This window comes from Panthera leo, chromosome D4, assembly GCF_018350215.1.
Source record: "Panthera leo isolate Ple1 chromosome D4, P.leo_Ple1_pat1.1, whole genome shotgun sequence".
NCBI lineage: Eukaryota > Metazoa > Chordata > Mammalia > Carnivora > Felidae > Panthera > Panthera leo.
The window spans coordinates 62,018,393-62,044,460 of NC_056691.1; the positions used below are offsets into that span (position 1 = coordinate 62,018,393).

Sequence of the window (26,068 nt, forward strand, 5' to 3'; positions counted from 1 at the left end):
CAAAATTCCCATTTTATTTTGTCATGTTCCCCTTCTCCAATACTTTTTATTTATATTTTTACTGAGATATATGTTTGGTTTAAGCCATACTTATATTACTATAAAATGTAGGTTCACTGTCTAATGGAGAAGTATACAATAATGGTAAGTAACATCTTTTCCTAATCTGATAAAATATTAAGCAGGCTTACTTTCCTGAGGAAAATAATTGCCTTTGGGTTATTGCCAACAAACCGTTTGCTTCTACAGTTGTTTAATTATCAAAATAAAATCTGACCTCAGACTTCAAGGAAAAAGCGTATCATTGGATTCTTCCAGGGAACTCTTGACACTGAACGTAATTTGACTCTTTAAGAAAAATTGACTTAGCTTTTATTTTTCTATGTGGAGGTTCCTTGGGCAAAATAGTGAAGTTCTGGGCATATGAAATGTGAGTTTTGTTATGTATCATTGTGGTAATAGACATGATATAAATCAATAATGAATCAAAAATGCAATTTTAGGGGTGCTTAACAAAGCAGAAACATAGAAATAGTCAAATTTTCACAATAAAAAGCAAATAAAAAATTTTCATAAATAGCTGTGAAGCATTCTAAATCTCAGATGAAAAGCTGCATTAAACCTTAAGTTTTGAGCAATTATGAATACTATATTGGTGAGGGTACTTAGGATGGTTTAGCAAGAATACCAAATCATTATTTTCTTTGTATTGTGGTCAATCTCCTGGCCACAGAGGAAGACTTAACCAGTTAATGGAATCCACTGATTTCTTCACTGATCCACCTACTCCCAATTCTTACCTCCAACTTCTGTATTTGAAGCCAACTGTATTTAACCCTTTTACTCCTATTCCATAAAGGAGGTACTCTAGACCACTTTACCAAGAAATTATATTGTACCATTCTTGCAATTTTTCTTTTTTTAAAGTTTTTTTTAAGTTTTTTTTTTTTTAAATATATGAAATTTATTGTCAAATTGGTTTCCATATAACACCCAGTGCTCATCCCAAAAGATGCCCTCTTCAATACCCATCACCTACCCTCCCCTCCCTCCTACCCACCATCAGCCCTCAGTTTGTTCTCAGTTTTTAAGAGTCTCTTATGCTTTGGCTCTCTCCCACTCTAACCTCTCTCTTTTTTTTTTTTTCCTTCCCCTCCCCCATGGGTTCCTGTTAAGTTTCTCAGGATCCACATAAGAGTGAAAACATATGGTATCTGTCTTTCTCTGTATGGCTTATTTCACTTAGCATAACACTCTCCAGTTCTGTCCACGTTGCAACTTTTCTGAAGTGTCACAATTTTAAAAATTAATTTTGAAAGGAATATAATTTATATATTATCTACAGTCTGTTCAGAATTTCTTTATAAAGATTTTCAGAAGCACACACTCAAGCCTGTGCAAGAGGGTTAGTTCCTCTTCAAGGCTAACTGAAAAAGAAAAAAAGAGTTCCCACTGAGAAACAAGAGTCCTACCTGTCCTGGGGCAATATCGGTTGGATCTGGACCATGATGGAATTCTCTGTGCAATTTTCCAGAATGTAAGTCAAATACAAACTGCTTGAGTTTTCCAGGAATTCTAAAACCAAAGTAAAATAAAAATTTAGCTTAAACTGTTAAAATGGACTTACCTATATTTTACCAACTTCCCCATTTTTTATTTAAATTTTACCTACAACCCCATCATTTTACCATAACTATCAGAAGCCAGGTATACTGCAAACATTTTTATACAGTGTAATCATGAAATATGGGTACTCTGTTTTGTGTTCTAATTCTTGTACTTGTTTCACAGAAATTTCCCGATGCTTATTTTAACAGATGCATTAGTCTATCAAGATGCTGTCCTAAAACTTACTTAACCATCCCTTATTGTTGGACATTTATATATTTTCCTTAATCTATGTAACTAAAAAAGCTCATGTTCTGCAGAATCACTAAAAATAACAAGTCTTAAGGGAAAAGTAGTGTTAGGTGCTAACCACTTACAACTACGTAGTTTTGTACTGGGGCACCTGGGTGGCTCAGTTAGTTAAGTGTCTGACTCTTGATTTCGGTTCAGGTCATGATCTCACAGTGGTGACATAGAGGCTGGCATTATTGGACTGGGCATGGAGCCTCCTTACGCTTAGGATGCTCTCTCTCCCTCCCTCTGCCCCTTCCCACCCCCTGCCCAATCCAGAGAGTATGCTCTCCCTCAAAAAGAAAAAAGAAAATTACTAGCACTGTTCAGCCTCTATCACTGTGTCGGCCAGGTGGATCCTCTGTAGCTTTAACCTGGAACTTATAAGTCCTTTTTTGAGATATTAAGTGAGTCTTTGAAGGCATTCACTGCCAGTAGAACCAACTTTATCAAAATAATCTAAATCAGGGTATAGTTTTTCCGAGTTTTTTTTTCCTTAAGCACAAAGGAAAATCTCACAACTTCTTCAACCACACCAGCAGCTTCACTGGATAGCTTAACATTGTGAAAAGCAAAGTACTTCTCAAGGTCATAAAACTGTCCCCTCTCCTCTTTTTGGGTGGGCGGACGTCTTTGTATACCACTAAAACATTATATTTAATGGTAAAAAAAATAAAAAAATAAAACTTTGATGGCTTCAAAACATTCTGAGGAAAATAATGTGAACACAACTTACTTATATTAACATCCTTTTCCTAAATACCAGTCACGTTATAAGCAAATTTGCAGTACAAAAACATGCATTGTAGCAAAACAGATTACAAAGCTAAGCAGATTCATGTATCCACCTTTTTCCTGTTTTTAAAAATTTTTTAAGAGACACGGAGACAGTGTGGAGAGGGGGAGAGGGGAGGTGAGAAGCGGGGGGAGAGAGAGAGAATCCCAAGCAGGCCCTGCACTGTTGGCACAGAGCCTGATGTGGGGCTTGAACTCATGAAACCACAAGATCATGACCTAAGCCGAAACCGAGAGTCAGAGGCTTAACCGATTGAGCCATCCAGGCGCCCCTACCCTTTTCCTTTGTAATTATTTCCTTGGGTTGTAGCAAATAAAGCAGGAATACAGATCTTCCTTGACTTACAAGGGGGATACAGCACAATAAACCTATCCTAAATTGAAAAATCCTAAACGGAGAACACATTTAATATACCCAGCCTACCTTAAATGTGTTCAGAACACTTAAATTACCCTACTTGAGCAAAATCATCTAACACAAAGCCTGTTTTGTACCAAAGTATTTAAATCTCATATAACTTATTGAATTCTATACTGAAAGTGATAAACAATGGTTGTATGGGTACAGAATGTCTGTAAGTGTGTCAGTTGTTGACATCTGGGATCACGAGGCTTACTGGGAGGTGTAGCTCACTGCTGATCGCCAGCACCGTAAGAGTATCTTAGTGCAGCTCGCTAGCCTGAGAAAAGACCAAATTCAAAGTACACTTTCTACTTAATGTATTGATTTTGCACCACCGTAACGCAAAAAACCAAGTCAAACCATCATAAGTTGAGGACAATCTGTTGAGCTAATAAGAACTTTTGATAGAGTGTAGGCAAATTATACCTACAAAACATCAGTTTTTGCTACTTGCCTACCTGCTTTTTGAAGGCTTGCCAATGTGTTTTTTTAATTAAAATTTGTTTTGCTACTTTGACAAATAAAAGACATCTGCATTTTAATTTCTATCTTTTCAGAAATTAAGCATTTTCCTTGTTTTCATTAATATTTCTCCTTATATGAATTGTCAGTCTTTTACTGAAATATTGGTGTTTTAAAAATTCATTACATATTTTAAACAGAAACCTTTCTTCATATCCCTTACAAGAATTGCAGTGCAGGTCCATAAACACTTTACTTCAGTAGAATTGACTCACTTTTTAAATCACAATTTTTTGGTAGCCAAGAATAGCTGCTAGTTTCTTTTTATCCTCTCCCGAGGTCCTGCAAGTGTTGTTTCTTCCCTTCAATAACTCCCACTGAGATGTACCAACCAATAACTTCATTGTACCCCCATTTTGGCTCCCCACTAGCTCCAATGCAACAGAGACCAGCAGGTGTCAAATGCACAGTTTACAAATACAAATGACTGTCAGGTAGCTGTATTGACAGAATGCCTCTGAAAGGTTCTCTGGTGCTGAAGAAATTGCACAGGCGCTAAAGATAAACACTGAGAGGAGATCAATTTAAATTTAATATGACATCATCTACTATGCTGTCATGCACAGCAAAGTGCTAAAATATATCCATTCAAATCAAAGAATCACAAATGGTCTCTAATGTTTAAGACAAAACCCCGTTAAGTTTGTTATTTTATAAAGTCCAAAGATGACCGCAACCAATACAACGTGACTAGCTTCTGCTCGTCAAAAAATAATTTATAATTAAATCTTAAATATAACAAATTCATAGAGAACACTCAAAACAGATTTTTTCCTAACTTGATTCCCCTTGTCAACAGATGAGAGAAAGAATTGTGAGCAAAAGGCAAAGACAAGGGAGATACGATGAACCTGAACTGATGTGGGAGGAAAAAAAGATTACAAAAGAGCTCTTATCTAGCTTGTGGCTAGAAACTACCCATCATTATTAAGTAAGAAACACTGAATCAACAGTATATTGTTAAGAAAACAGACATGGTTATGTGCTAAAAAGGAAAATAAACGGATTCTTGCCATAATAAATTCAATTATATTTTCACACTTTAGGGTACAGTTTTTCTAATTAGAACACCTAAGTGTTTCTTTCCCACCTTCCAAACAGTTTTCTGTTTGTTTTCAATTTTTATTTTTAGGTGATGCAAAATTTAGAAACTGGGAAATGCACAAATGGTATCACTAAATGAACTTTGACATATGTATCACAGTGAGAAGCATTTTTATTTTTTAAAACCTTACATACAGTAGAATTCACTCTTCTAGGCTTACAGTTCTATGAGTTTTAACATATGCATATAGCATCTAGTTACTATCTCCACAAATAGGATACATAACAATTCCAACATGCTTTTTTTGGTCAGACCTTCCACTTCCCCCTAACTCCTGCCAACCACTGATCTGTTCTCTGTTCCTATAATTTGCCTTTTCTGAAATGTCTTGTACTTGGAATCATGCAGCATGTAACCATGAGACTGGCTTCTTTTATTTAGCTTACTTCTTTTGAGATTCCTCCATTCTGTTGCATGTATACAACTATTTGTTCCTTTATTGAATATCTACTCCAATGAGTGGATATACCACACTTAGTCATCCTTTTACCCACTGAAGAGCATTTGGGTTCTTTCAAGATTTGGGTTATTCTGAACAATGCTACTACAAACATTTGTACACAGGTTTTTGTGTGAATGTGAGTTTGTTTCTCCAGGAAAAATACTGGTATATTACATGCAAGGTGTAAAATGTTTACTTTAAAAAAAAAAAACTGCCTAATTGTCCAGTGTCCTAACTGCAATGTGTAAGAGTTCGCTTGCTCCAGGGGCACCCGGGTGGCTCAGCTGGTTAAGTGTCCAATTCTAATTCTGGTTCTCAGGTCATGATCTTAAGGTTCATGAGATCGAGCCCTGCCTTGGGCTCTGCTCTCCCCAATCGTCAAGCCTGCTTGGGACCCACTGTCTCTCCCTCTCTCTCTGCAGCATCATCCCCCCACCTCGCATGCACGCTCTCTCTCAAAGTAAACATTTTTTTGAGTTCCACCTGCTCCATATCCTCACAAACATCTGGTATTTCAGTATTTAAATTCAGCCATTCTAAAAAATGTGTCATAGGATCTCAATGTGGTTTTAATTTCCAGTTCTCTAATGGATAATGGTGTTGAGCACCTCTTCATGTGCTTATTTGCCATTTGTTTACCTTCTTTACATTCAAACAATATCCTTTATGGAGCAAAAGTGTTTAATTTGATGAAAGCCAATTTATGAATTTTTTTGGTAGGGGGCATGGTGCTTTGGATGTACTAAGAGCTCTTTATCTAACCTTAGGACAGAAAGAGTTTCTTCTACATTTACTTCTAAGAGTTCCATAGTTTTACCTTTCACATTCAGGTCTACAATCAATTCTGAGTTAATTTTTTTAAAGTTTATTATTTATTTTGAGAGAGAGAGAAAAAGAGAGAGAGGAGGGGCAGAGATAGAGAATCCCAAGCAGGCTTCATGCTGTCCGTGCAGAGCCTGATGCAGGGCTTGATCTCACCAATCATGAGATTATGACCTGAGCTGAAATCAAGAGGCGGACACTTAACTGACTGAACTACCCAGGTGTCCCTGAGTTAATTTTTTTACAGAAGTTATTTTTTTATGGTATGAAGACGTTCAGGTGGGACAGCACCATTTATTGAAAAGATTAGCCTTTCCACTAAATTATCTTTGCATCTTAAAGAAAATTACTGTGTGCCTATTTCTAGACTCTCCATTCTATTCTACAGCAATACATGCCTATTTTTTTCACCAATATGAGGCTGTTTTAAATATTTTAGCTATATAGTAATTAGGTCTCAAAGTCGGGTATTTTGAGTCCTTTAGCTTTGTTTCTTTTTGAATTTTGTTTCAGTTATTCTCATTTTAGCTTTCGATGTAAATTTTGGAATCAGCTACATCTATAAAAAAATCTAGTTAGATTTTGATTGAAATTGCATTAAATCCATAGGTCAATTTGAGGAGAATTCACATCTAAACAGTATTAAGTCTTCCAATCCACACAGTATTTCTTCATTTGTTTTGGTCATCTTTGATTTTTTTTATCAGTGTTTTGTAGTTTTCAGCAAACAGATCCTACATATATTTTGCTAGGCGTATATTTAGGCAGTTTTTATTTTTATTTTTATTTTTTTTTTTGCTTTTGGAGCTATTATGAATGGTACTTTAAAACGTTTTGTGATTTCCTAATGTTCATTGTTAACATATATATAGAAATAAAAGTGATTTTTTAAAAGGTGACTTTGTGCCCTGCTGAAATCATCCATTAGTTCTAGGAGCTTTCTTGTACATATATTGGGCATTTCTACATAGATAGATAATCATGTCATCTACGAAGAAAGTTTCTTTCTAGTCTAAACATTTCATGTTTATTTTTTGGTATATGGAACTTGCTAGGACTTCTAGTACCATACTAAATACAACTGGTGAGAATGGACATCTTTATCAAAGACAATAAAATACTTCGGAATAAATTTAGCCAAGGAGGGAAAATATCTGTATATTTAAAACTATACAACACTGATGGAAGAAGACACAAATAAATGGAAAGATATCCTGAATTCATAGGTTGGAAGAATTAATATTGTTAAAATGTCCATACTATCTACAGAAATCTACATATTCCGTGCAATCCCTATCAAAATTCCAATGGCATTTTTCATAGAAACAGAAAAAAACCCTAAAATTCATATGGAATCACAAAGGACCCTATATAGCCAAAGCAAAATCAATCTCAAGCAAGAAGAAAAAAGATGAAGGCATCACTGTTATTTAAAAAAAAAAACCAACACAATTTTAACGTTTATTTTTAAGAGAGCACAACCAGGGGAGAGGGCAGATAGGGAGACCCAGGATCCAAAGCAGGCTCCAGGCTCTGAGCTGTCAGCACAGAGCCCAACATGGGGCTCAAACCCATGAACCGTGAGATTGTGACCTAAGCCAGAGTTGGAAGCTTAACCAACTGAGCCACCCATGCGCCCCAGGAATTTTTTTAATTTTTCTTTTTTTTTTACATTTATTTATTTTTGACAGAGCAAGAGAGAGCGCACAAGTGGGGGAGGCGCAGAGAGAGAAGGAGACACAGAATCCAAAGCAGGCTCCAGGCTCCAAGCTGTCAGCACAGAGCCCGACATGGGGCTTGAACTCACAAACCACGAGATCATGACCTGAGCTGAAGTCGGACACTCAACCGACTGAGCCACCCAGGCGCCCCTCCAAGAATTTTTTTTTTAATGTTTATTATTTTTGAGAGAGAGAGAGAGTGTGAGCAGAGGAGGGGGCAGAGAGAGAGGGAGATAAAGAATCTGAAGCAGGCTCTAGGCTCTGAGCTGTCAGCACAGAGCCCAACGAAGGGCTCAAACTCACAAACCATAAGATCATGACTTGAGCTGAAGTTGGATGCTTAACCGACTGAGCCACCCAGGTCCCTCACACTGTGTGATTTTAGAATATACTACAAAGCTTTAGTAACCAAAACAGTATAGTACTGGTATAAAAAGACATAGACCAATGGATCATAATAGAGCACCCAGAAATAAATCCACACACTCAGTCAACTGATGTTTGACAAAGGTACCAAGATACACACTGCAGAAAGGATGGCCTTTTAAATGGTGCTGGGAAAACTGGATAGCCATTGGCAGAAAAATTAAATTGGATCATTATTTCACATCATATATAAATTCAACGCAAAATGGATTAAAGACTTAAATATAAGACCTGACAAACTGTAAAACTCCTAGAAGAAAACATAGGAGAAAAGCTTCTTGATCTTGGTCTGGGCAGTAAATTTTTGGATATAATTCCAAAAGCACAGGCAACGAAAGCAAAGACAGACGAATGTGACTGCATCAAACTAAAAAGCTTGTGCACAGCAAAGGAAACAATCAACAGAGTGAAGAGACAACCTACAAAATGGGTACGTAAACCATATATCAGATAAGGGATTAATATCCAAAAAATATAAGGAACTAAAACAATTCAAGAGCAAGAAAACAACCCGATTTTAAAAAGGGCAATGACTTGACATTTCTGAAAAGAAAACATACAAACAGCCAACAGGTACATGAAAAGATGCTCATATCACGAATCATCGGGAAAATGGAAATCAAAACCAGAATGTGCCATCGCCTCACACCTGTTAGAATGGCTTTTATCAAAAAGACAAAAAATAAGTGTTGGCAAGGATGTGGAGAAGGGGGAACCCTTCTCCCTGGGAATGTAAACTGGGATAGCCATTACAGAAAAAGGTATGAAGGTTACCCAAAAAACTAAAAATAGAACTACTATATGACCCAACAATCCCGCTAATGGGTATTTACTCAAAGGAGATCAAAGCATTGTCTTGAATGGTTATCTGTACTCCCATGTTCAATGTAGCACTATTCTTAAAAGCCAAGATAGAGAAACAACCAGCATCCATCAGTTGATGAATGGATAAGGAAAATGTGGTGTGTATACACACACACACACACACACACACACACACACACACAAACAGGAATATTATTCTGCCTTAATAAAGAAGGAAATCCTGTCATTTACAACAACAGTGATGAACCTGAAGGACATTATGCTAAGTGAAATAAGCCCAACACAGAAAGACAAACACTGCACGATCTCATTTATACGTAGAATCTAAAAAAGCAGAACTCATAGAAGCAGAGGGTAGACAGGTAGTTAAGAGGGACTGGAGCAGGACTGGGAGAGAACGGGGAAATGTTGGTCAAAGGATACAAAGTTTCAGCTACAGGAAGAGTATGTTCTAGAGATCAAATGTACAGCATGGTGACTATAGTTACTAATACTGTATTATATACTTGAAATTTTCTAAGAGTAAGTAAATCTTAATTGTTCTCAAAAAAAAAGTATGTGAAGAAATGGATACACTAATTTGCTTGATTATGGTAGTTATTTCAGTGTATAAATATATCAAAATATCATGTTGCACACCTCAAATGTAAGCAATTTTTGTCCGCTATACCTTAATAAAGCTGAAAAAAAGGAGAGGGAAGACAAAAGAGAAGATAGACATAGAACCTGGGGTAGACAAGGAACCAATCTATGTGGTTTGAGCCAGATATCTGGGGAACGTGAACTAAGAGATATAAGGAGACCAGTCGGTTGATTAGAGTTATAAAGTCAGAGTTGAGGCCACATTTGTCATGATAAATCAGAACCACCTCCATGCAGAAGTCATGGCAGGGCAGAGGCAGAAGCTGGTATCGAGAGAGAAGGATGGAGCAGATGTGAAGAAAGGAGCAAGAGAAGAGCTTTCGGGCCCGAAGAAGGGCAGAGAGTGGCTGCACCTCCTGCAGTTCTCGTCCTTGTCCTTTTCCTGTAGTTTTTCAGCACAAGCCCCTTGTTTTGAGCTCCGTGGAGTGAGTTTCTGTTCCTTACAACGGCATGTCCTCTGACAGCAACAGAACTATCCAACAGACCTTTCTGTGAAAATGGAAAACGCTGTAGCTGTGCTGTCAAATACAGTAGCCACTACCCACATGTAGCCACCGAGCACTGAGAGCACCTGAGAAACGGACGTTTAAATTGTACGTCATTTTAATTAAAACTTCAGTATTCATACATGGCTAGTAGCTATCATATTAGCACAGCTCTACGATTATTACGACAAGGGGTCAAAGACAAGACGCACAATCAGTAAAAGCTAATGAAAGAGCCAGAAAAAAGAAGACCACGATGATGTCCTAGAGTTCAAGTAGAGGGTGTTCGTCCTAAAGGACGAGTTTGGTAAAGCCCCATTAGTAGCAGTGTGTTATTAATTTTGTCACAGGAAAACCTGGATTCAGACAGCGGGTTAAATCATGGAACAAGCCATTCAAAGGCACACTAGCCATTAAAAATGAAAAAATTTAATCATACAGGAAGATGCTTACAATGTGTGGATAAATTAAAAAGAAAATTCATAAACTGGCATGGCCCTGATTACATTTATAACACACATGTGGGTCTAGATATCTGGCTTGTGGATTTATGAGTCATTTTTAATTCTTTGGCACTTTGTTAACTTTCAGAATTATCCACAAAGAACATAAATTTTTTATAATCAGAAATAAAGGAACAAATGATATGCTTAATGCACATATGCATAAAAACAGTAAATATCTTTGCCTGGTTCCTGATCTTAAGGGGAAAGTGGTCAATCTTTCACCATTAAACATGATACTAGCTGTAGGTTCTTTATAAACGTCCTTTATCAGATTGAGGAAGTTTCCACATATGCTAGTTTGTTAAGCATTTTTGTCATGAAAGGATGTTGAATTTTGTCAAATGCTTCTGCATGTATAATTGGGATCAGTTTTTTTTGTTGCTGTTTATTCATTAATATGCTAAATTACACTGGGTTTTTTTTGGTTTTTGTTTTCATTTTAGAGAAAGAGTGCAAGGGAAAGAGGGAGGCAGGGTGGGGCGGGGGAAAGAGAGGAGAATCTTTTTTTTTTTTTTTTCCTAATTCATTTAATTCTTTATTTTTTTTTTATTTTTTTTATTTTTTAATATATGAAATTTACTGTCAAATTGGTTTCCATACAACACCCAGTGCTCATCCCAAAAGGTGCCCTCCTCAATACTCATCACCCACCCCGCCCTCCCTCCCACCCTGCCCTCCCTCCCACCCCCCATCAACCCTCAGTTTGTTCTCAGTTTTTAACAGTCTCTTATGCTTTGGCTCTCTCCCACTCTAACCTTTTTTTTTTTTTTTTTTTTTTTTCCTTCCCCTCCCCCATGGGTTTCTGTTATGTTTCTCAGGATCCACATAAGAGTGAAACCATATGGTATCTGTCTTTCAAGAGAGGAGAATCTTAAGCAGGCTCTATGCTCAGCATGGAGCCTGGTACTGGGCTCAACCCAGCAACCCTGGGATCATGACCTGAGTTGAAATCAAGAGTCAGACGCTCAACAGACGCAGGTGCCCCTACACTGACTGGTTTTTGAGTGCTAAACTAGCGTTGCACACTTGGGATAAAGCCCACTTAGTTGTACATTATTCTTTTTTTCTATGTTGCTGGATTCAATTTCCTAATATTGTTTACTACTCTTTATTTTTTAAATGTTTATTTTTGAGAGAAAGAGAGCACACGTGCTCAAGCATGCGTGTGCATGGGGAGTGGCAGGAGAGGAGAATATAGGATCTGAAGCAGACTGTGCTGTCAGCACAGAGCTGGATGCGGGGCTCAAGCTCACGAATTGTGAGATCATGACCTGAGCCGAAGTAGGATGCTCAACCAACTGAGCCACCCAAACGTCTCTTTTAACTACTCTTTAACTTAACTTATACAATAATGTAGTACAAACTGATTTAATGTATTATAGTATTAAGAAAACAGTATTTTGCCATTTAAATTACTTAACCTCTTTGAGCTTCAGGTTTCTAATATGTAAAATGAAAACACCGCTTATTTAACTTAATTGTATTGTTTTTATAGTCTAATGACTTAGATTTGAATGTGAATATATGATTTCCTATAACAGGCAACATAGCCTTATCATATTCATGTATCAGATACTGTTCTAAGAGCTATAGATACACACATTCATTTAATGCCCACAACAACCCTACGAAGCAGATACTATCATTTCCCGTTTTACAGATGAGGAAACTGAGACAGAGAGGTGGTAAGAAACTGCCCAGAGTGATATAACTAGTAGGTAACAGACTGGGATTAGAAACTAGAGTCTGAGCACCTAACTGCTAACTATATTGCCTCCTTAGTGATTTGACTTTAATTTGGTAAAGTTACTAAATCTCTTGGAGCCTAACTTCTTTATTGTAAAAGTAGAAATCATACCGGTCTTAGAAGCCTGTTACAGAAACTGAGAACATACATAAAGTATAAAGTGGAGCTGGTACAAAGCCTGCCTCTGCCAGAGTTTCATGTCTATTTTGCTGGCAGGACCAAATAAGGCAAAATACAGTGCAATGATTTGTAAAATATAAAGTGCTTATAAGGAGATAACCAATGTCAGTTATATGGTAAGTACATTACATGAGTGACAATGACAGTGGTGTTCAGGGATCCAGGCCAGTGTGTACACTGCCCAGTGGTGGACAGGAGGGACACACAGAGAGAAATCACAACCACAGAGGTGACTCAGGGAGGAGGGGAACAACAGGGCGAACGGCTAGTTGGTAAATACCAGGCTATATCCCAGATGTGAAGATATATATCCAAAGTAGTCAAACTCTTAAATGTATAACAGAAAGGTTAAAACTAAGAGCAAGTTAATCAAAACACTTCTTGAACATCTACTAATGCTGCCACAAAGTTGCTATAGCAAGAGATAATAAAAACTAAATCTGCCTTTTAAGAAGCTTTCCCAGTACCAATTTTTTCCACTTAAAAAAAAAAAAAAAGCCTCATTTGGGTTTTTTAAAAATAGAGCCCCTAGATAATGAAGAACAAAACAAATTCTCAGACTTTAAAGGGACCTAATGGTGACCTGGTTTTAAATTTTTTCTTGTACCTATCTTTCCAAGTTCTTTATCATTTCACCCAATTCCTGGTTTGCCCCTCCAAGCTCGAGGAGACAGGCTAATTTGTCAGCAGGCGACCAAACTGCTAAATTAGTGCGGCACCCGCCTCCCAGTTTTGTTTTTTTTTTTTTTCAAAGTTTTTTATTTATTTTTGGGACAGAGAGAGACAGAGCATGAACGGGGGAGGGGCAGAGAGAGAGGGAGACACAGAATCAGAAACAGGCTCCAGGCTCCGAGCCATCAGCCCAGTGCCTGACGCGGGGCTCGAACTCACGGACCGCGAGATCGTGACCTGGCTGAAGTCGGACGCTCAACCGACTGCGCCACCCAGGCGCCCCCCGCCTCCCAGTTTTAGTTCGGCCTTGCCTCTCATCTCCACACCACAGCCGCCCCTCCCCTGACACCAATGCAGCCAATCAGCCCTAGCAGTTTAAGGAATTACGATCACTTTCCGTGATTTAGTGATCTGGGGTAAAAGACCTGGTGCCCACAGTCAGGGTACTGTGCATTAGCGTAGCCTGTTCCATTTTCCTAAGTGCCCTGGAGCCTGTCCGGCTTCTTCCCATCACCGGGGCCCCCGCAGCAGTACCTAAGCACACTCCAGCAGGGGCACAGATGCTATGGTATTTCCTGGCCACAGTTTTTGGAAGGCGAGTCTTTCTGGAAAGTCCTTCAACAGCCCTATGCCCTACGCCACCACCTACTTTCTTCTCCTGTAGACTATAGAACATTTCCTAGACCTGCCCTTAGGTGCTCTTAGGTTCCTAAATTACCCCCCCCCACCCCATTATTTTCCTCCACATATAAAATCTATTCTTTTACATTTGGCAAGAAACCAATCTGGTCAACCTATAGGAAAAAAAGAAAGACTCAGATCTGTGATTTAGTTTCAGATACAAGTACTTTTCTCCAAACATCTTTCGCATTCACACTTACATTGCTTTTTATATGTACTGAAAATATAACTGCTTTGATATTAAGTGTTATGAGTTTGAGACTTCGGGTTCAGTATGCTCGGATGTGAATCCTAGGCCTGCTGCTAATTAGCCATGTGCCCTTGCTGGTTACATCACCTCCCTTAGCCCCGGTTTCTCTGAAATAAGGGAAAGGTGACTAGAACACTGGTAGCATACCCTCCTCCCACAACCCCATGCCTACCTCTGGCATGGGGGGCGTGGCGGGGGAGACTGTGCACTATAAATCTGCATTCTTGCCCTTACCACAACCACACTTCCTCCAACTGACCCCAGAAATGCTGAGTTACTGAAAGTAATAATTACAGTAATTTATGGAAACTGTTTATCATTTAAGCCTTACTTGCCATGCAGCACAATAACAATTATGCAAGCCATTAAGTGTGTCAGATTCATTTTGCCACATATTTTATTTGATTTTTAACACTAACATCTATTCACATAGGCTCAGTCTGTAGCTCACGCAGCATGTGCCTCCTTACAATTAAAAAACTATTAGAGCGAACAGTGCCTAGGAGGGAAAATCAGGCACCTAAGGGAGAAATTAAAGAAGTAATTTATTTCAAAGAGTTTCAAGTATAGTCACTTCTCTTATCTCCCTCCCTCCTCACAGGACTGAACACTTGAAGGATGGGAGAGGACTATTTCCTATTTCCAGATTTCTTTGGAAACCACCTCACTGGTGCGGTTTCTTTTTGCACCAGGGCATAAGTAGAATAATGCCAACTAATAGATTAGTCTTGCTTGGTCAGGTGCCCACCCCTTGGTGCAGTAAACCACGGCTGGGGAATAGAGGCGCTAGGTCACGTGATAAAGAATACACCTACTTGTGTTAGTTTGGGTTCTCTGACCAACAGAGGTGGGATCAGAAGTGCTTAGTCAGACTAGTGCTTTAAATCTGTCTTCAGAACTGGAGGAGAAAACTTAAGATAGCCAAGACAGAATTCCTCACAGATGTCTCTTGATGTGTAACACAATTTCCTAGGAATAAAAGCCGAAGTTGGGCATAGTTTGGTTGCTGACAGGTAGTAAACCTAATCCGAGTCAGTGTCCTGTCGACTTCCACTAATTTGAGACTTTATAATTAGGGCTGTAAGTCTGCAGTGAAAGCGAAGAGGTCAATAAACTGGAGATTTATCTGCTATGAGAAGTAGGGAAATGTGCTGATAAAAACTTCACATAAACCACCCACGAAGAAGGCAGTATTTGTAATGCTGAGCACCTTCCCTCTGCTGGAGGCACTTGCCACGAGCCCAAACACCAGAACTACCCTCTCTTAAAAATCTCACTTTAGCTTGAGCTAATAGCTTCCGGGAGCAAGCCTAAGGAGTGAGAGGAAGAGGACACCCAACCAGGTAAGACATTTCCATCTAGCCTAACCATCAATGTGTCAATGTTCACACGCTTGCTAAGGGGACTACACAAGTTCCAATTTTTATTTTATTACTTATGAGAGAGAGAGAGAGACAGAGAGAGACAAAGAGACAAAGAGAGAGAGAGAGAGAGAGAGAGAGAGAGAGAGAGAGAGAGAGAGAGAGAGAGAGAGAGAGAATCTTAAGCAGGCTCCATGCTCACTCAGCATAGAGCCCTGCATGGGGCTCGATCCCACAACCCTAGGATCATGACCTGAGCCAAAATCAAGAGTTGGACGCTCAACCGACTGAGCCACCCAGGCGCCACTATGAGTTCCGATTTCTAAATAAATGCCGAGATGCTAGGAAGATCTGGACCTTTCAGGTGGATTTCTGCGTACAACTACTCCTTTCAAAATCCAGTATAGTCCTACCCTCTCATTCTCCGCTACCTCCCACTCTCAGGAAATGATCTTGCTTCCTTAGTCATAGTTAAAAACAAGAACTGGACAGGAACCTCTGCAGTCTTCTGCTGCTGTCACTACCACCATAATCCCTAAACACCCCCTTTCCCCTCTTTCTCACGGGAAAGAAGGATGCTTCTCATTCCCTCTGTGCTCCTATGGCTCTGCTTGATCAATTAGCCCCTCTGTCTCCTATCTGTTCAATAACGCTTCAATCCATTGATTCCTTCCCACAAGCATTTTTTTTTAATTTTTTTTTTAACGTTTTATTTATTTTTGAGACAGAGAGAGACAGAGCATGAATAGGGGAGGGTGAGAGAGAGAGGGAGACACAGAATCTGAAACAGGCTCCAGGCTCTGAGCTGTCAGCACAGAGCCCGACGAGGGGCTCGAACTCACGGACTGCGAGATCATGACCTGAGCCGAAGTCGGACGCTTAACCGACTGAGCCACCCAGGCGCCCCCCTTCCCACAAGCATTTAGTCATGATTAGTTCTTGCACCCTAAAGGGGTTAAAAAAGAAAAGAAAAGCTAAAACCTCACTTCATCTTATGTGTCTCTGGATCTGTCCCCCTATTTCTCTTTCCCTTTAGAGGCTGGCTTCTTGCAACAACTTTCATTGTCAAATCTTCATCTCACCAAATGGTACTCTTCGATGCACTACAATACTGCCTTTTTGGGGGGCAAATCTAACGGATCCTTCATCCTTATCTTTGGATTGAGCATTCCTTCCTGCTGAAAGTGCTTCTCCCTCAATTACCATAATACTCCTTTCTGGTTTTCTTTCACTTCTGTGATTCCTCCTCCCCCATAGTCTTTTACACATGTTCCTTCATCTGTCCTCCCCTTCAGTGTTGCTACTCCTCAGGGTTCCATTTTCAATCCTGTGCTAAGTCATCTCATCTGTTTCAATAAGTTCAGCTATATCCTTATGTGTTCAAGACTCCACCCTTATCTCCCTCTTGAATCCTGGAGCCACGCAAACTCCCTACTGGAATCTCCTCCTTTTAGGCCCACAGGCACCTCAAAATCAATACGCCAAGAAAGAGAACCCAATACCTTTACCACAAGGCTGCTCCTCTACTCAGCTCCCAGCTCAGTTAATGGCTAACCCACTTAGCAGTGCCAGTCAGATTCCTGGCCATCACTCACAGCTCCCTTCCCCCATTTATTAAGATACCGAGTCCTCCTATTCCACCTACAAAATATCTCAAGATTCCTGCTTCTGTCTTGCCTTAGTGCTACTGCTGAAATTCATTTAGGCAATTTGTTCATTCAGGAATCAACCTGTTGTCTGTCATCAACTCTTGCCCGGATTACTGAATAGTCTCCTGGATTCTGTTTCTACTCACTCTAATTTATTCTCCAGTTTGCATGAGTGATTTTTAAAAAACAACTTCCTGGGGGCACCTGGGTGGCTCCAACTCTTGATTTTGCCTCAGGTCATGATCTCACGTTTCATGAGTTCGAGCCCTGCATCAGACTCTGTTCTCACAGTACAGAACCTGCTTGGGATTCTCTCTCTCTCCTTCTCTCTCTGCCCATCCTGTGCGTGTGCTTGTGTGTGCACTTCCTCTCTCTAATAATAAGCTTTAAAAAATAAAAAATGAAAACATTTAAAAACCTCCTGATTCAAACCCTTCATTGACTTCAGAGTTTTGAAGATAATGTCAAATTTCCCTAACACATCATGGAGATTTCACGAGCTAGCTGCTGCTTGCTTCTCATGACCTCATCCCTCAGCATCCCGACTCCCACTTATTCAGCCATAGTCTCATGCTTGGTTCTACCAATGTCCCCCTTCTCCAAGCCCTGTCTCCTTTTCCCTCCAGGATAAGCTTCTCCAGAACTTTAGGGCCTGCCTTAGGCATCCACACCTCTAGATCTTGGATCAAGTACCTCTCTGTTGAACTCTGTCAGAGTCCTTATCATATCATAAAACACAACTGCCTATTACCCTATTGTCTCCTTTCTCTATTCGGGTGTGAGTTCTTTGAGGGCAAGGGCCCAGACTTAGTAAACCTTAAACCACTGGTTTATATGACTTGGTTTGTATTACACAAAGATTGTCATATACAAGACGTGGATAAATATGTAATGAGTTAATAGGCTAAATGGTATCCTTTTGAGTGTAGGTAAAGTAAAAACGACAAATATTTATTAGTACTCTATGCTTCATAACACAACCATCCCCTCTCGTTAATTTTCATAACAATCTCAACAGGTAGGTTGTACCACTAACCATATTTTAAGTGTAAAGAAACAAGAACAGAGAAGTTAAGTGACTTGCTCAAGTCAGGACTCAAATCTAGGCTATATGGTAAGGCTGAGAATCTTCTATCAAACAACCACATCTCTAATGAAATATTTAGTAGTGAGTGAGGTAGTTTATTCTGCAATAAATAGAGGATTTCAGATCATCCTCTAACTATGCAATTTTAATCTTTGGACATAAAAAAAGGGTATTTAAATAAATTTAAAAGAAAAGGTCTAATTTGAATTAATACCTGTGTTGCTTAAAATTTTCAAATATGAAGAAACGTCTCCTTTTTTAACCACTATATTTAACATCTCAGAAAGCTCATAAAAATTTAAAATCTATGGTAGTTACAGGTTTATATGTTTATTAATATTATGAATAGCTGAGAATGGATTCAGAAAGCTTATCTGTTCTTGGAAAGTTTCATAGCCGTATACCCATAGAAATGCCTAGTCATAGCCATCTTCAAGGTCTTTAAATACCACAAACGAGCAGCAATATTACCAAGTACCTTTAAGATGACCTAGGATTATAATCTACTTTCTTTGACATGCTGACAAACACCAAACAACATTCAGAACTAATGTCTGGAAAAGCAAAAATTTTCTTTTCCCAAGCATTAGGATCATGTAATGCTGCATTTCTATAGGAATATATCATAATTCTCAGTCAATCATACTACACTCTAGAGTGAAAAATAAAACCCCAGCTATCCAAATAACAAAGTATTACTGGTTCAACATAGGATTATTTAAAATATTCAAACAATGGTTTTAAGTTCATTTTTGAGACACAGATCAGTAATTAAAAAAAGGGGGAAAAAGAGAATACTTACAATACATCCCTGAAGTCTCCAAACACATACATATGCCTAAAGCTGTCAATAGCTATGACAGGGCAATCGGCTGGAGTTTTCTGTATGTGCAGAAGAGGATGTCTAAATTTGTCACAGTCAGCATGTAAAAAGTTTATGGTACCTTTATAAGAAATAGAATTTGGAGACAGATTAGAATTTTCTTGATCATATTCTCATAAGATTACAAGTTCATGAAAAGTGACAAATAAATAAATAATGAAATGAAAAATCAATATGCTTTAGAGTATTATAGATCACCAAAACTACAACCTAAATATTACAACATTTTAAAAAGGTAGAATTTTAGTGCCTAGGGCAGAGTAGAATTTCCTTAGAAATTATATGAACTCAACCTGAATATAAATGCTATGGTGACCTTTTCTTTTTTCCCTTGAATGGGCAATCACCTACCCATCTGGGTTTTCAGCAAGTTCATGAAATTGACATACAAGCCCTTCTCAAGGAGCCATCTTCATTTCATCAAGGATGCCCTTCCAGTCCCTAATGGTTGACATTTAATGTAATTCAACCCCAAAATATTTACTATGTGACCAGTAAGGGCGTGGCTGTATACAATGCCCTAACTTTACTTTGTTCTGACTTTCTTCTCTAACTACAGAGGGAAAGTAGGTGATAATTTCATACTCTTTTCTGATGGTTTGAAGAAGTCCACAGAGAACTACTCAATTCTCTTTCATTTAGAAATAAATGTTAGACTGTGTAAGTCTCGAACTTACATCTCTGGAACTATCCATTAGAAAGGGACCAGAAGAGTATGAAGATGCTGGAATAAAGTACATAAAACTAATGTTGTCCACCCATGACCCCACTTTTCATGCTATTTTAGGGAGCCAATAGAGTCATGGTTTAAAAAAAACAAAAAAAGCCACCGCTTCATATTAGCTCCACTAATGCCTCCCACCCCCGTGTTTACATGTAAATTCAGGGGATAAGTAGAGTTAACATTACTTATTAAACTCTTAACCCAAATACGTTTACGTTGATATGAATGTAATGGGGGAGGGGAGGGATAGAAGAAAGGCTGAAAATAAACACCTTAATCTGTCTACCTTTTTCACTTATTAATTGTCGGGCTACTTCATTCTGGAATATTTCTAAACTTTCCGTATCTTCTTTCATGTGGAAGAGTATGAGAAAAGGCAGTCCTTCTTCTGTCAATTCCTGTATACAGAAGTATTCAATAAGAATGATCAGGCCTCTCCATTGTTCTAGGTAGGAACAATTTGAACCCAACCCAAGTAACACGTGTAACAGCTGCAACTTCCCAGGAAAAGAGGGTCCAGTGGTGTAAAGAAACATTAGCCTCGATGGAGGAAGGAAGCCTTCTGCCTTCTACCTGAAGTTCCCAGGCACTCAGAGGACAAACATGTCCTGCTCTAGTGCTGGAACTCATCTGACTTAAAGTAACCACTGGGCTGGTCTATCAGTTCCCTTTGGCTGAAACCAGGACATTTTAAACATGAGCCGACCAAAGGAGGAACTATGCTCGTTCTTCAACAAGATGTGGACTTTAGGGTGGGGGAAACAGGATTAGTATTTTCAGTCTTCAAAAATAACACTGAAAAACTAAGTGGGTATACCAGCAACAAATCTAATTGGCAAACACACATTTATTTTAAGGTCTGTTGCAAAATCCACTCCACTCACAAGAGAACGACCCTAAGCTGAAAAGTGTTTGATTCAGAGTAAAAGACAAATACCCCCACAAGACAGCCAGTTTTCAATACACAATGTATCGACATTATTAACACCGCTATGTATGTGTATGTTTTGTACCTTGTATACGCACATATGCAAAAACGCCTTGAAAATTACTGAGTGCTTTAAGAACTTTTATTATTGTTATTGAGAATAATCAAGAGAAATGTGATAAGTAGACAGCATATTTTCATCATTTATTCTCTCTGACAAATGCTAAGTTTGGACTGATAAGTCCAGAAAGGGCCTCATAATAAAATTATTATAATAAAATTATTTCTATCAACTATCCTTTTGCGTGTCTCTCTGTCATTTAGAAATTGCAACAGTAGAAAACACAAACATCCTTTATCCTAAAACAGTGCAACTGGAACCTATCTTCTAGGACAAGAGCTTGCTTGTGGTTTCTATCTCCGTGTTTAAGCCCGTTACACTTGTACACAGAATAATTAAGCTTCCTGTCACATTTACCTTTATATTTAAAAACATTTTTTTAAATGTTTATTTATTTTTGAGACAGAGACAGAACACGAGCAGGGGAGGAAAAGAGAGAGAGAGACACAAATTCTGAAGCAGGCTCCAGGCTCTGAGCTGTCACCACAGAGCCAGACATGGGGCTCGAACTCACAGACCGCAGATCGTGACCTGAGCCAAAGTCACTCAACTGACTGAGCCACCCAGGAGCCCTATGTTTACCTTTTAAAAATTGAGATGTAATTCACATACCATAAAAGTTCATCATTTTAAAGTGTACAATTTGGTAGGTTTTATTACAAGGTTTTCAAACATCGACAGTACCTGATTCCAGAATGTTTGCATCGCTCCAAGAAGAAACTCCACACTCAATCACTGGCAGTCCCTGTCTACTTCTCTTGCCTCCCAGCCCCTGGCCCCGGGCACTGCAGTGATCTTTCAGCAAGCTGATTTACAATTTCTTCCTCACTTTTTATCTCTTTAGCTCACATTTTTTTCATTCTTTCTCTGTCTCTCTGTCTCTCTCTCTCTCTTTCTTTCCCCAACCCATTCATTGCTTCTACTACTCCCACAGTTCCATCTTTGGATTTCTCTGCTCTAGCCTGGCCACTTCAACTAGTTCAACAACCTCAAGTACCACTATATTTGGTCCCTTTTATTTCCAAGCCCAGTTCCAGTCCTCCATCCAAGTCTGGATTCCCACCCACCTCTTTATTATCTATGCTGTAAAGTCTAACCAGTGCCCTTAACACTCAACATTAACGCACAGGCCCCTCCTCTTACTTCACCATTTCCGTGGGCCCTTCTATTTCTCTTTCAGCCCTTTTGTTACAGAACTGAAAAGCCTCTTCTAGAAAGTCATCCTGGATTTCTACTCCATTTCCGCCAAAGGTAGAAATGAACACTGTCCTCTGAATTCCCAGAACATCTCCCAGGGCCCCTCATGCGGCATGCGGAGTGTCTTTAATGTTACATTATCTGTACGTGCTAGCTCCTGGACTGAAAACATCTTAAAAACAGAGACTCTCATTTTGCTTCTCTTTTGCTCACAGATTACTGTACACGGTAACGTGCGATCAGCCTATGACTGCATAAATGAAGACACATGTTGTTGAATAAGTACCAGTGAAATAAGACTCAGCGGTCACCTTTTAGAAAAGTTAAGAGCGAGGAGGTTAAAAGTAAAAACAAATATAACATGCGGCTTTGTAACACTAAGCAAGAGGTGGATGTACCAACGACCATGAGGAGAGAAATAATGAATAGACAAGCAGTTTGAATACATCCATGTCACTTAGGTCGCTATGCCAATTTACATACATTAACATAGTAGCCGGTAGTTTATGCTGCCTAGGCTTCCCTGTTCACCTGTGTCCCCACCAACACATTCTTTATGAAACAGGTATCAAAAGATTCAGGAGAGGGATATCAAGACAACCAGCTTTAGAGGCTAACAAATCTTTCCTCACAGTTTAAATAATTTGGGGTGGTTGGTTACAACATGTAATAAAAATCCAAAGACTTTTAAATGTGTCAACTACTGTGGAGGTGGGGAGAGGAACCCCTATTTGTTGTTTAAGGTTTTCCAGGTCTACACCTTTCAACTCTTTTTGAAACAATTCCTACAAGAACAACGAGAGCAGGTGAATAATCGGGACAAGTTACTAACTCTTTCTAAGCCTCTGAGGAGTAAATAAACTAATGCAATAAAAAATTGTATTCAGCTAAACAAACCCGAAGCCTAGAGAACTGAGCAAAGTAGCAGAGGTGCTCATAGGATAAACTAGGAAAGAGCGTGAGCGAGCTTTACTGAACGTCACTTCCCTGGGGCAGGTATTGTCCGAGGCTGCTTCTGTGCCACCACTGCAGAGCCGAAGCACTTGGGACAAGACAGCGTACAAACTGCAAAGCCTAAAATATTTACCAGCTGAGCCTTTACAGAATTGCCAATCTCTACGTGGTGGTTGTATGGGTGTGTTCACACTTGATAATTTCTTGAGCCGTATATTTAAAATCTGACCTATACAATTCTAATTCTTTAACATGCAATGCACAGCTCTCTATGTACGTCACACACCTAGGCCTTTGTTATTTGCTCCTCCAATCTTAGGCTTTTGTGTTTTGTTTCTGTGAGAGTTATAAGACTTTAGATGGACTTAGATCAGGAGTATGGGATCACTGATGTCAGTTACATGATAACTGATAACCGCTGTCATGAGTACGATGAAAGAGAACACAAGTCCATTCTTTTAGGGTAGACAGGAATCGGGAAAACCTTTTTATGGCAAAGGATTATTCACTGTATATAATTAATTGTAACCGAAATCTGCAGCGCACTGCTTCTAAAGGCACCCCCTTAACCAAGAGGGAGTATCAGAATCACCTGAGAGGCCATGGTCAAACTTATTTTCAAGGCTGTAGTCAACCATTGCTATGGCAGGAAATGCAACAGAGGGGTTCTGGGACAGTAAAGGCAAAGAACCACTGGCCTCTTTTTGGAAATGGCTACAATATAGTTCTGTTCACTGTACGATTTTTTACAATTGGTAAGTCTGTAGTAAAACAGTAAGATGTCTGGAGGAACCTTGGCTCTTTCAGAAATCTGAATTCAAGATAACACACATTAGAAAGCCATACCTCTCCATTTTCAAACGTTATTTCTCGAACAAGAGGAACGCATTTATCTTGAATCCAATTGTAAGTCCCATCGAAATTTGTCATAGATCCCAGGTAGACCATATCTGGAGCAGAATGCTATTACAAAAGCAGGGGGAAAAAAAATTAAGTGAATCTAACCTGTGTTAGTAAAAATGCACTCTCTAAGCCATCTATGACCCAGAAAATCTACAGGGTATACAAAAAAGAAAAACAAAACAAAACAAAACAAAAAACCCAAAAACGAAAAATCATGAAACTTCCAAGAAAGAGAGCTGTGTAAAAAAGCTGGTAAGTCTGTATTTATCAGAGACCTAATTATCCAACCTGTGATGTCTAAGCCTTCTGCTTTTCCTCCGATTTGAGTCAATTAACTATTTATTTTTACCAATGGCAGGCAGGCATTGTGAAAAAGAATCACCCAAATGAATTGATTTAGCTATCCCTTAGAGCTGAAAATGTTAGAAGAAAATGTGGAAACTTCCAGGAAAAAGGCCTTAAGAAATACAAGATACTATATAAATCTAAGGCATAGCTATCTCTAATATTACCTACAATATCTCTTTCCACATTCACTCAAAATCCGTATTTATGAAGTGTTTAAAATGATGACAAAAACAATAGCTACCATTAACTGAGTAAACTTACTGTGTCAAAGCACTGTTTGTTGTAAGCACCTTATATGTGTTGACTCATTTAATCCTTGAAACATCCCCCAAAGGCAAGGACTATTATTATCATGGCTATTTTTATGAATGAACAAACTGAAGGTCAGAGAAGCTAAGCAACTTTCCCTGAGTTAGACACCTAGGAAGGTGGCAGATTTGACACGTTAAACCTGAATCTCATTCCAGAGCCTGTGCGCTTAACAACCAAAATACACAGTGAGACACTGCACTGGATTCTGATAACCTAGAGATGGTCACACTATGGAACCTACTATTAATGAAATAACAGGCAAATACTTCTCTGAATTTGGAAGAGGAAATGAGCTTTCTAAGCAAAAATTTCATTCATATGACTACATGAAAATTAAAAACTTCACTGTATCAAGACACTACAAACAACATTAAAATAAAAACCATGAAGCAAAAAAATACCAACAATTTTCTGTTTGCACGTGTGTGAAAACGGCAGTGACATACTGGTAAGTCAAACGAGAGGACACGAGATGACACAGACTGTGATTTTTGCCTCTTGGTTGTGGTTACCATCATCTGGACTTAAGCAGCTACTTCTAAGTTTAGACACTTAACTTCTGAGCCAAGGGCTAAGAGCCACCTAGCCGCTCCTTATTAGCTGGCAAGTATCAGGTTAATTTACACCCCAGAAGACCTAGGAGCTTGGCTGGTCTGACTCAGGTAGGAGTGGTGATCACAGACCACTGAAACATTGTTTTGCATTTGCGTCTTAAAACGAATGCAAAACAGAGAGGTAGATCTGGCCTGGGGATAGGAGATCTCTAGTCTCAGCTCGGCTACTAAATCCCTATCTGACTTTCAGCCTGTATGTCCCCATCTTTAAAAAGTTTGGATTAATAGAAGAAGATGCCTTAAGGTTCCTTTTATACTCAAAGTCTGTGGTTCTGTGAATTAAAAAATATGAATTATAGATTATAAAACATATAGATCATACTATACATTTAAATTACACTTAAAATTATACACACTAAGAAATAGCAACTTACCCCTGGTGGTTTGTAGATTATGTTGTCTCCACTATATCTTTCTGGTTTTGAAACAGCTCTGATAGGAAGAGAGAAGTAGCGATACTCAAGAAAAATAATAGCAGTAATATACTTGAATGAAACAGAATTGGCTAGCTGTTTTGCCATGTATTATAATGACTTGAAATATATACTTGTCCATCATCTTTCCTACTTATAAGACTGTGCAATACCAACAAAACCATATATTTAAAGGAAAACTTTAATCCAAGGCACATTTTTTTAAAGGAAAATTTTAGTTAGCTGTTTTTGCGACTCAATATTTTATAAATTTAGAATGGCAGTTTTAGCACTAAAAAGCTATTTTTGACACCAGCCTGTTTCCAGTAACTTGGGGTCAAGGTCATTGATGTGGTCACATAGATCAATCAATCACAAAAACACATTATTTGCTTGCAAGTCAGACAATCATGAATTCTCTTTTTACTTTTTAAAACCAAAACTTATAAAA

The 26,068-nt window shown here is 38.8% G+C and overlaps 1 protein-coding gene across 3 annotated transcripts in view; it reads right to left on the bottom strand.

The window, feature by feature from the left end:
* Positions 1-26,068, bottom strand: part of ERP44 (endoplasmic reticulum protein 44) — a 94,324-nt gene that overhangs the window by 895 nt on the left and 67,361 nt on the right. For all 3 annotated transcript variants that reach the window (XM_042913675.1, XM_042913676.1, XM_042913677.1), the window contains 5 exons: positions 25,579-25,636; positions 23,874-23,990; positions 20,114-20,225; positions 19,023-19,164; positions 1,473-1,575 (listed from right to left, as the gene is read on the bottom strand). In XM_042913675.1, coding sequence (XP_042769609.1) covers positions 1,473-1,575; positions 19,023-19,164; positions 20,114-20,225; positions 23,874-23,990; positions 25,579-25,636 — 532 coding nt within the window. The remainder of the gene's footprint in view (positions 1-1,472; positions 1,576-19,022; positions 19,165-20,113; positions 20,226-23,873; positions 23,991-25,578; positions 25,637-26,068) is intronic.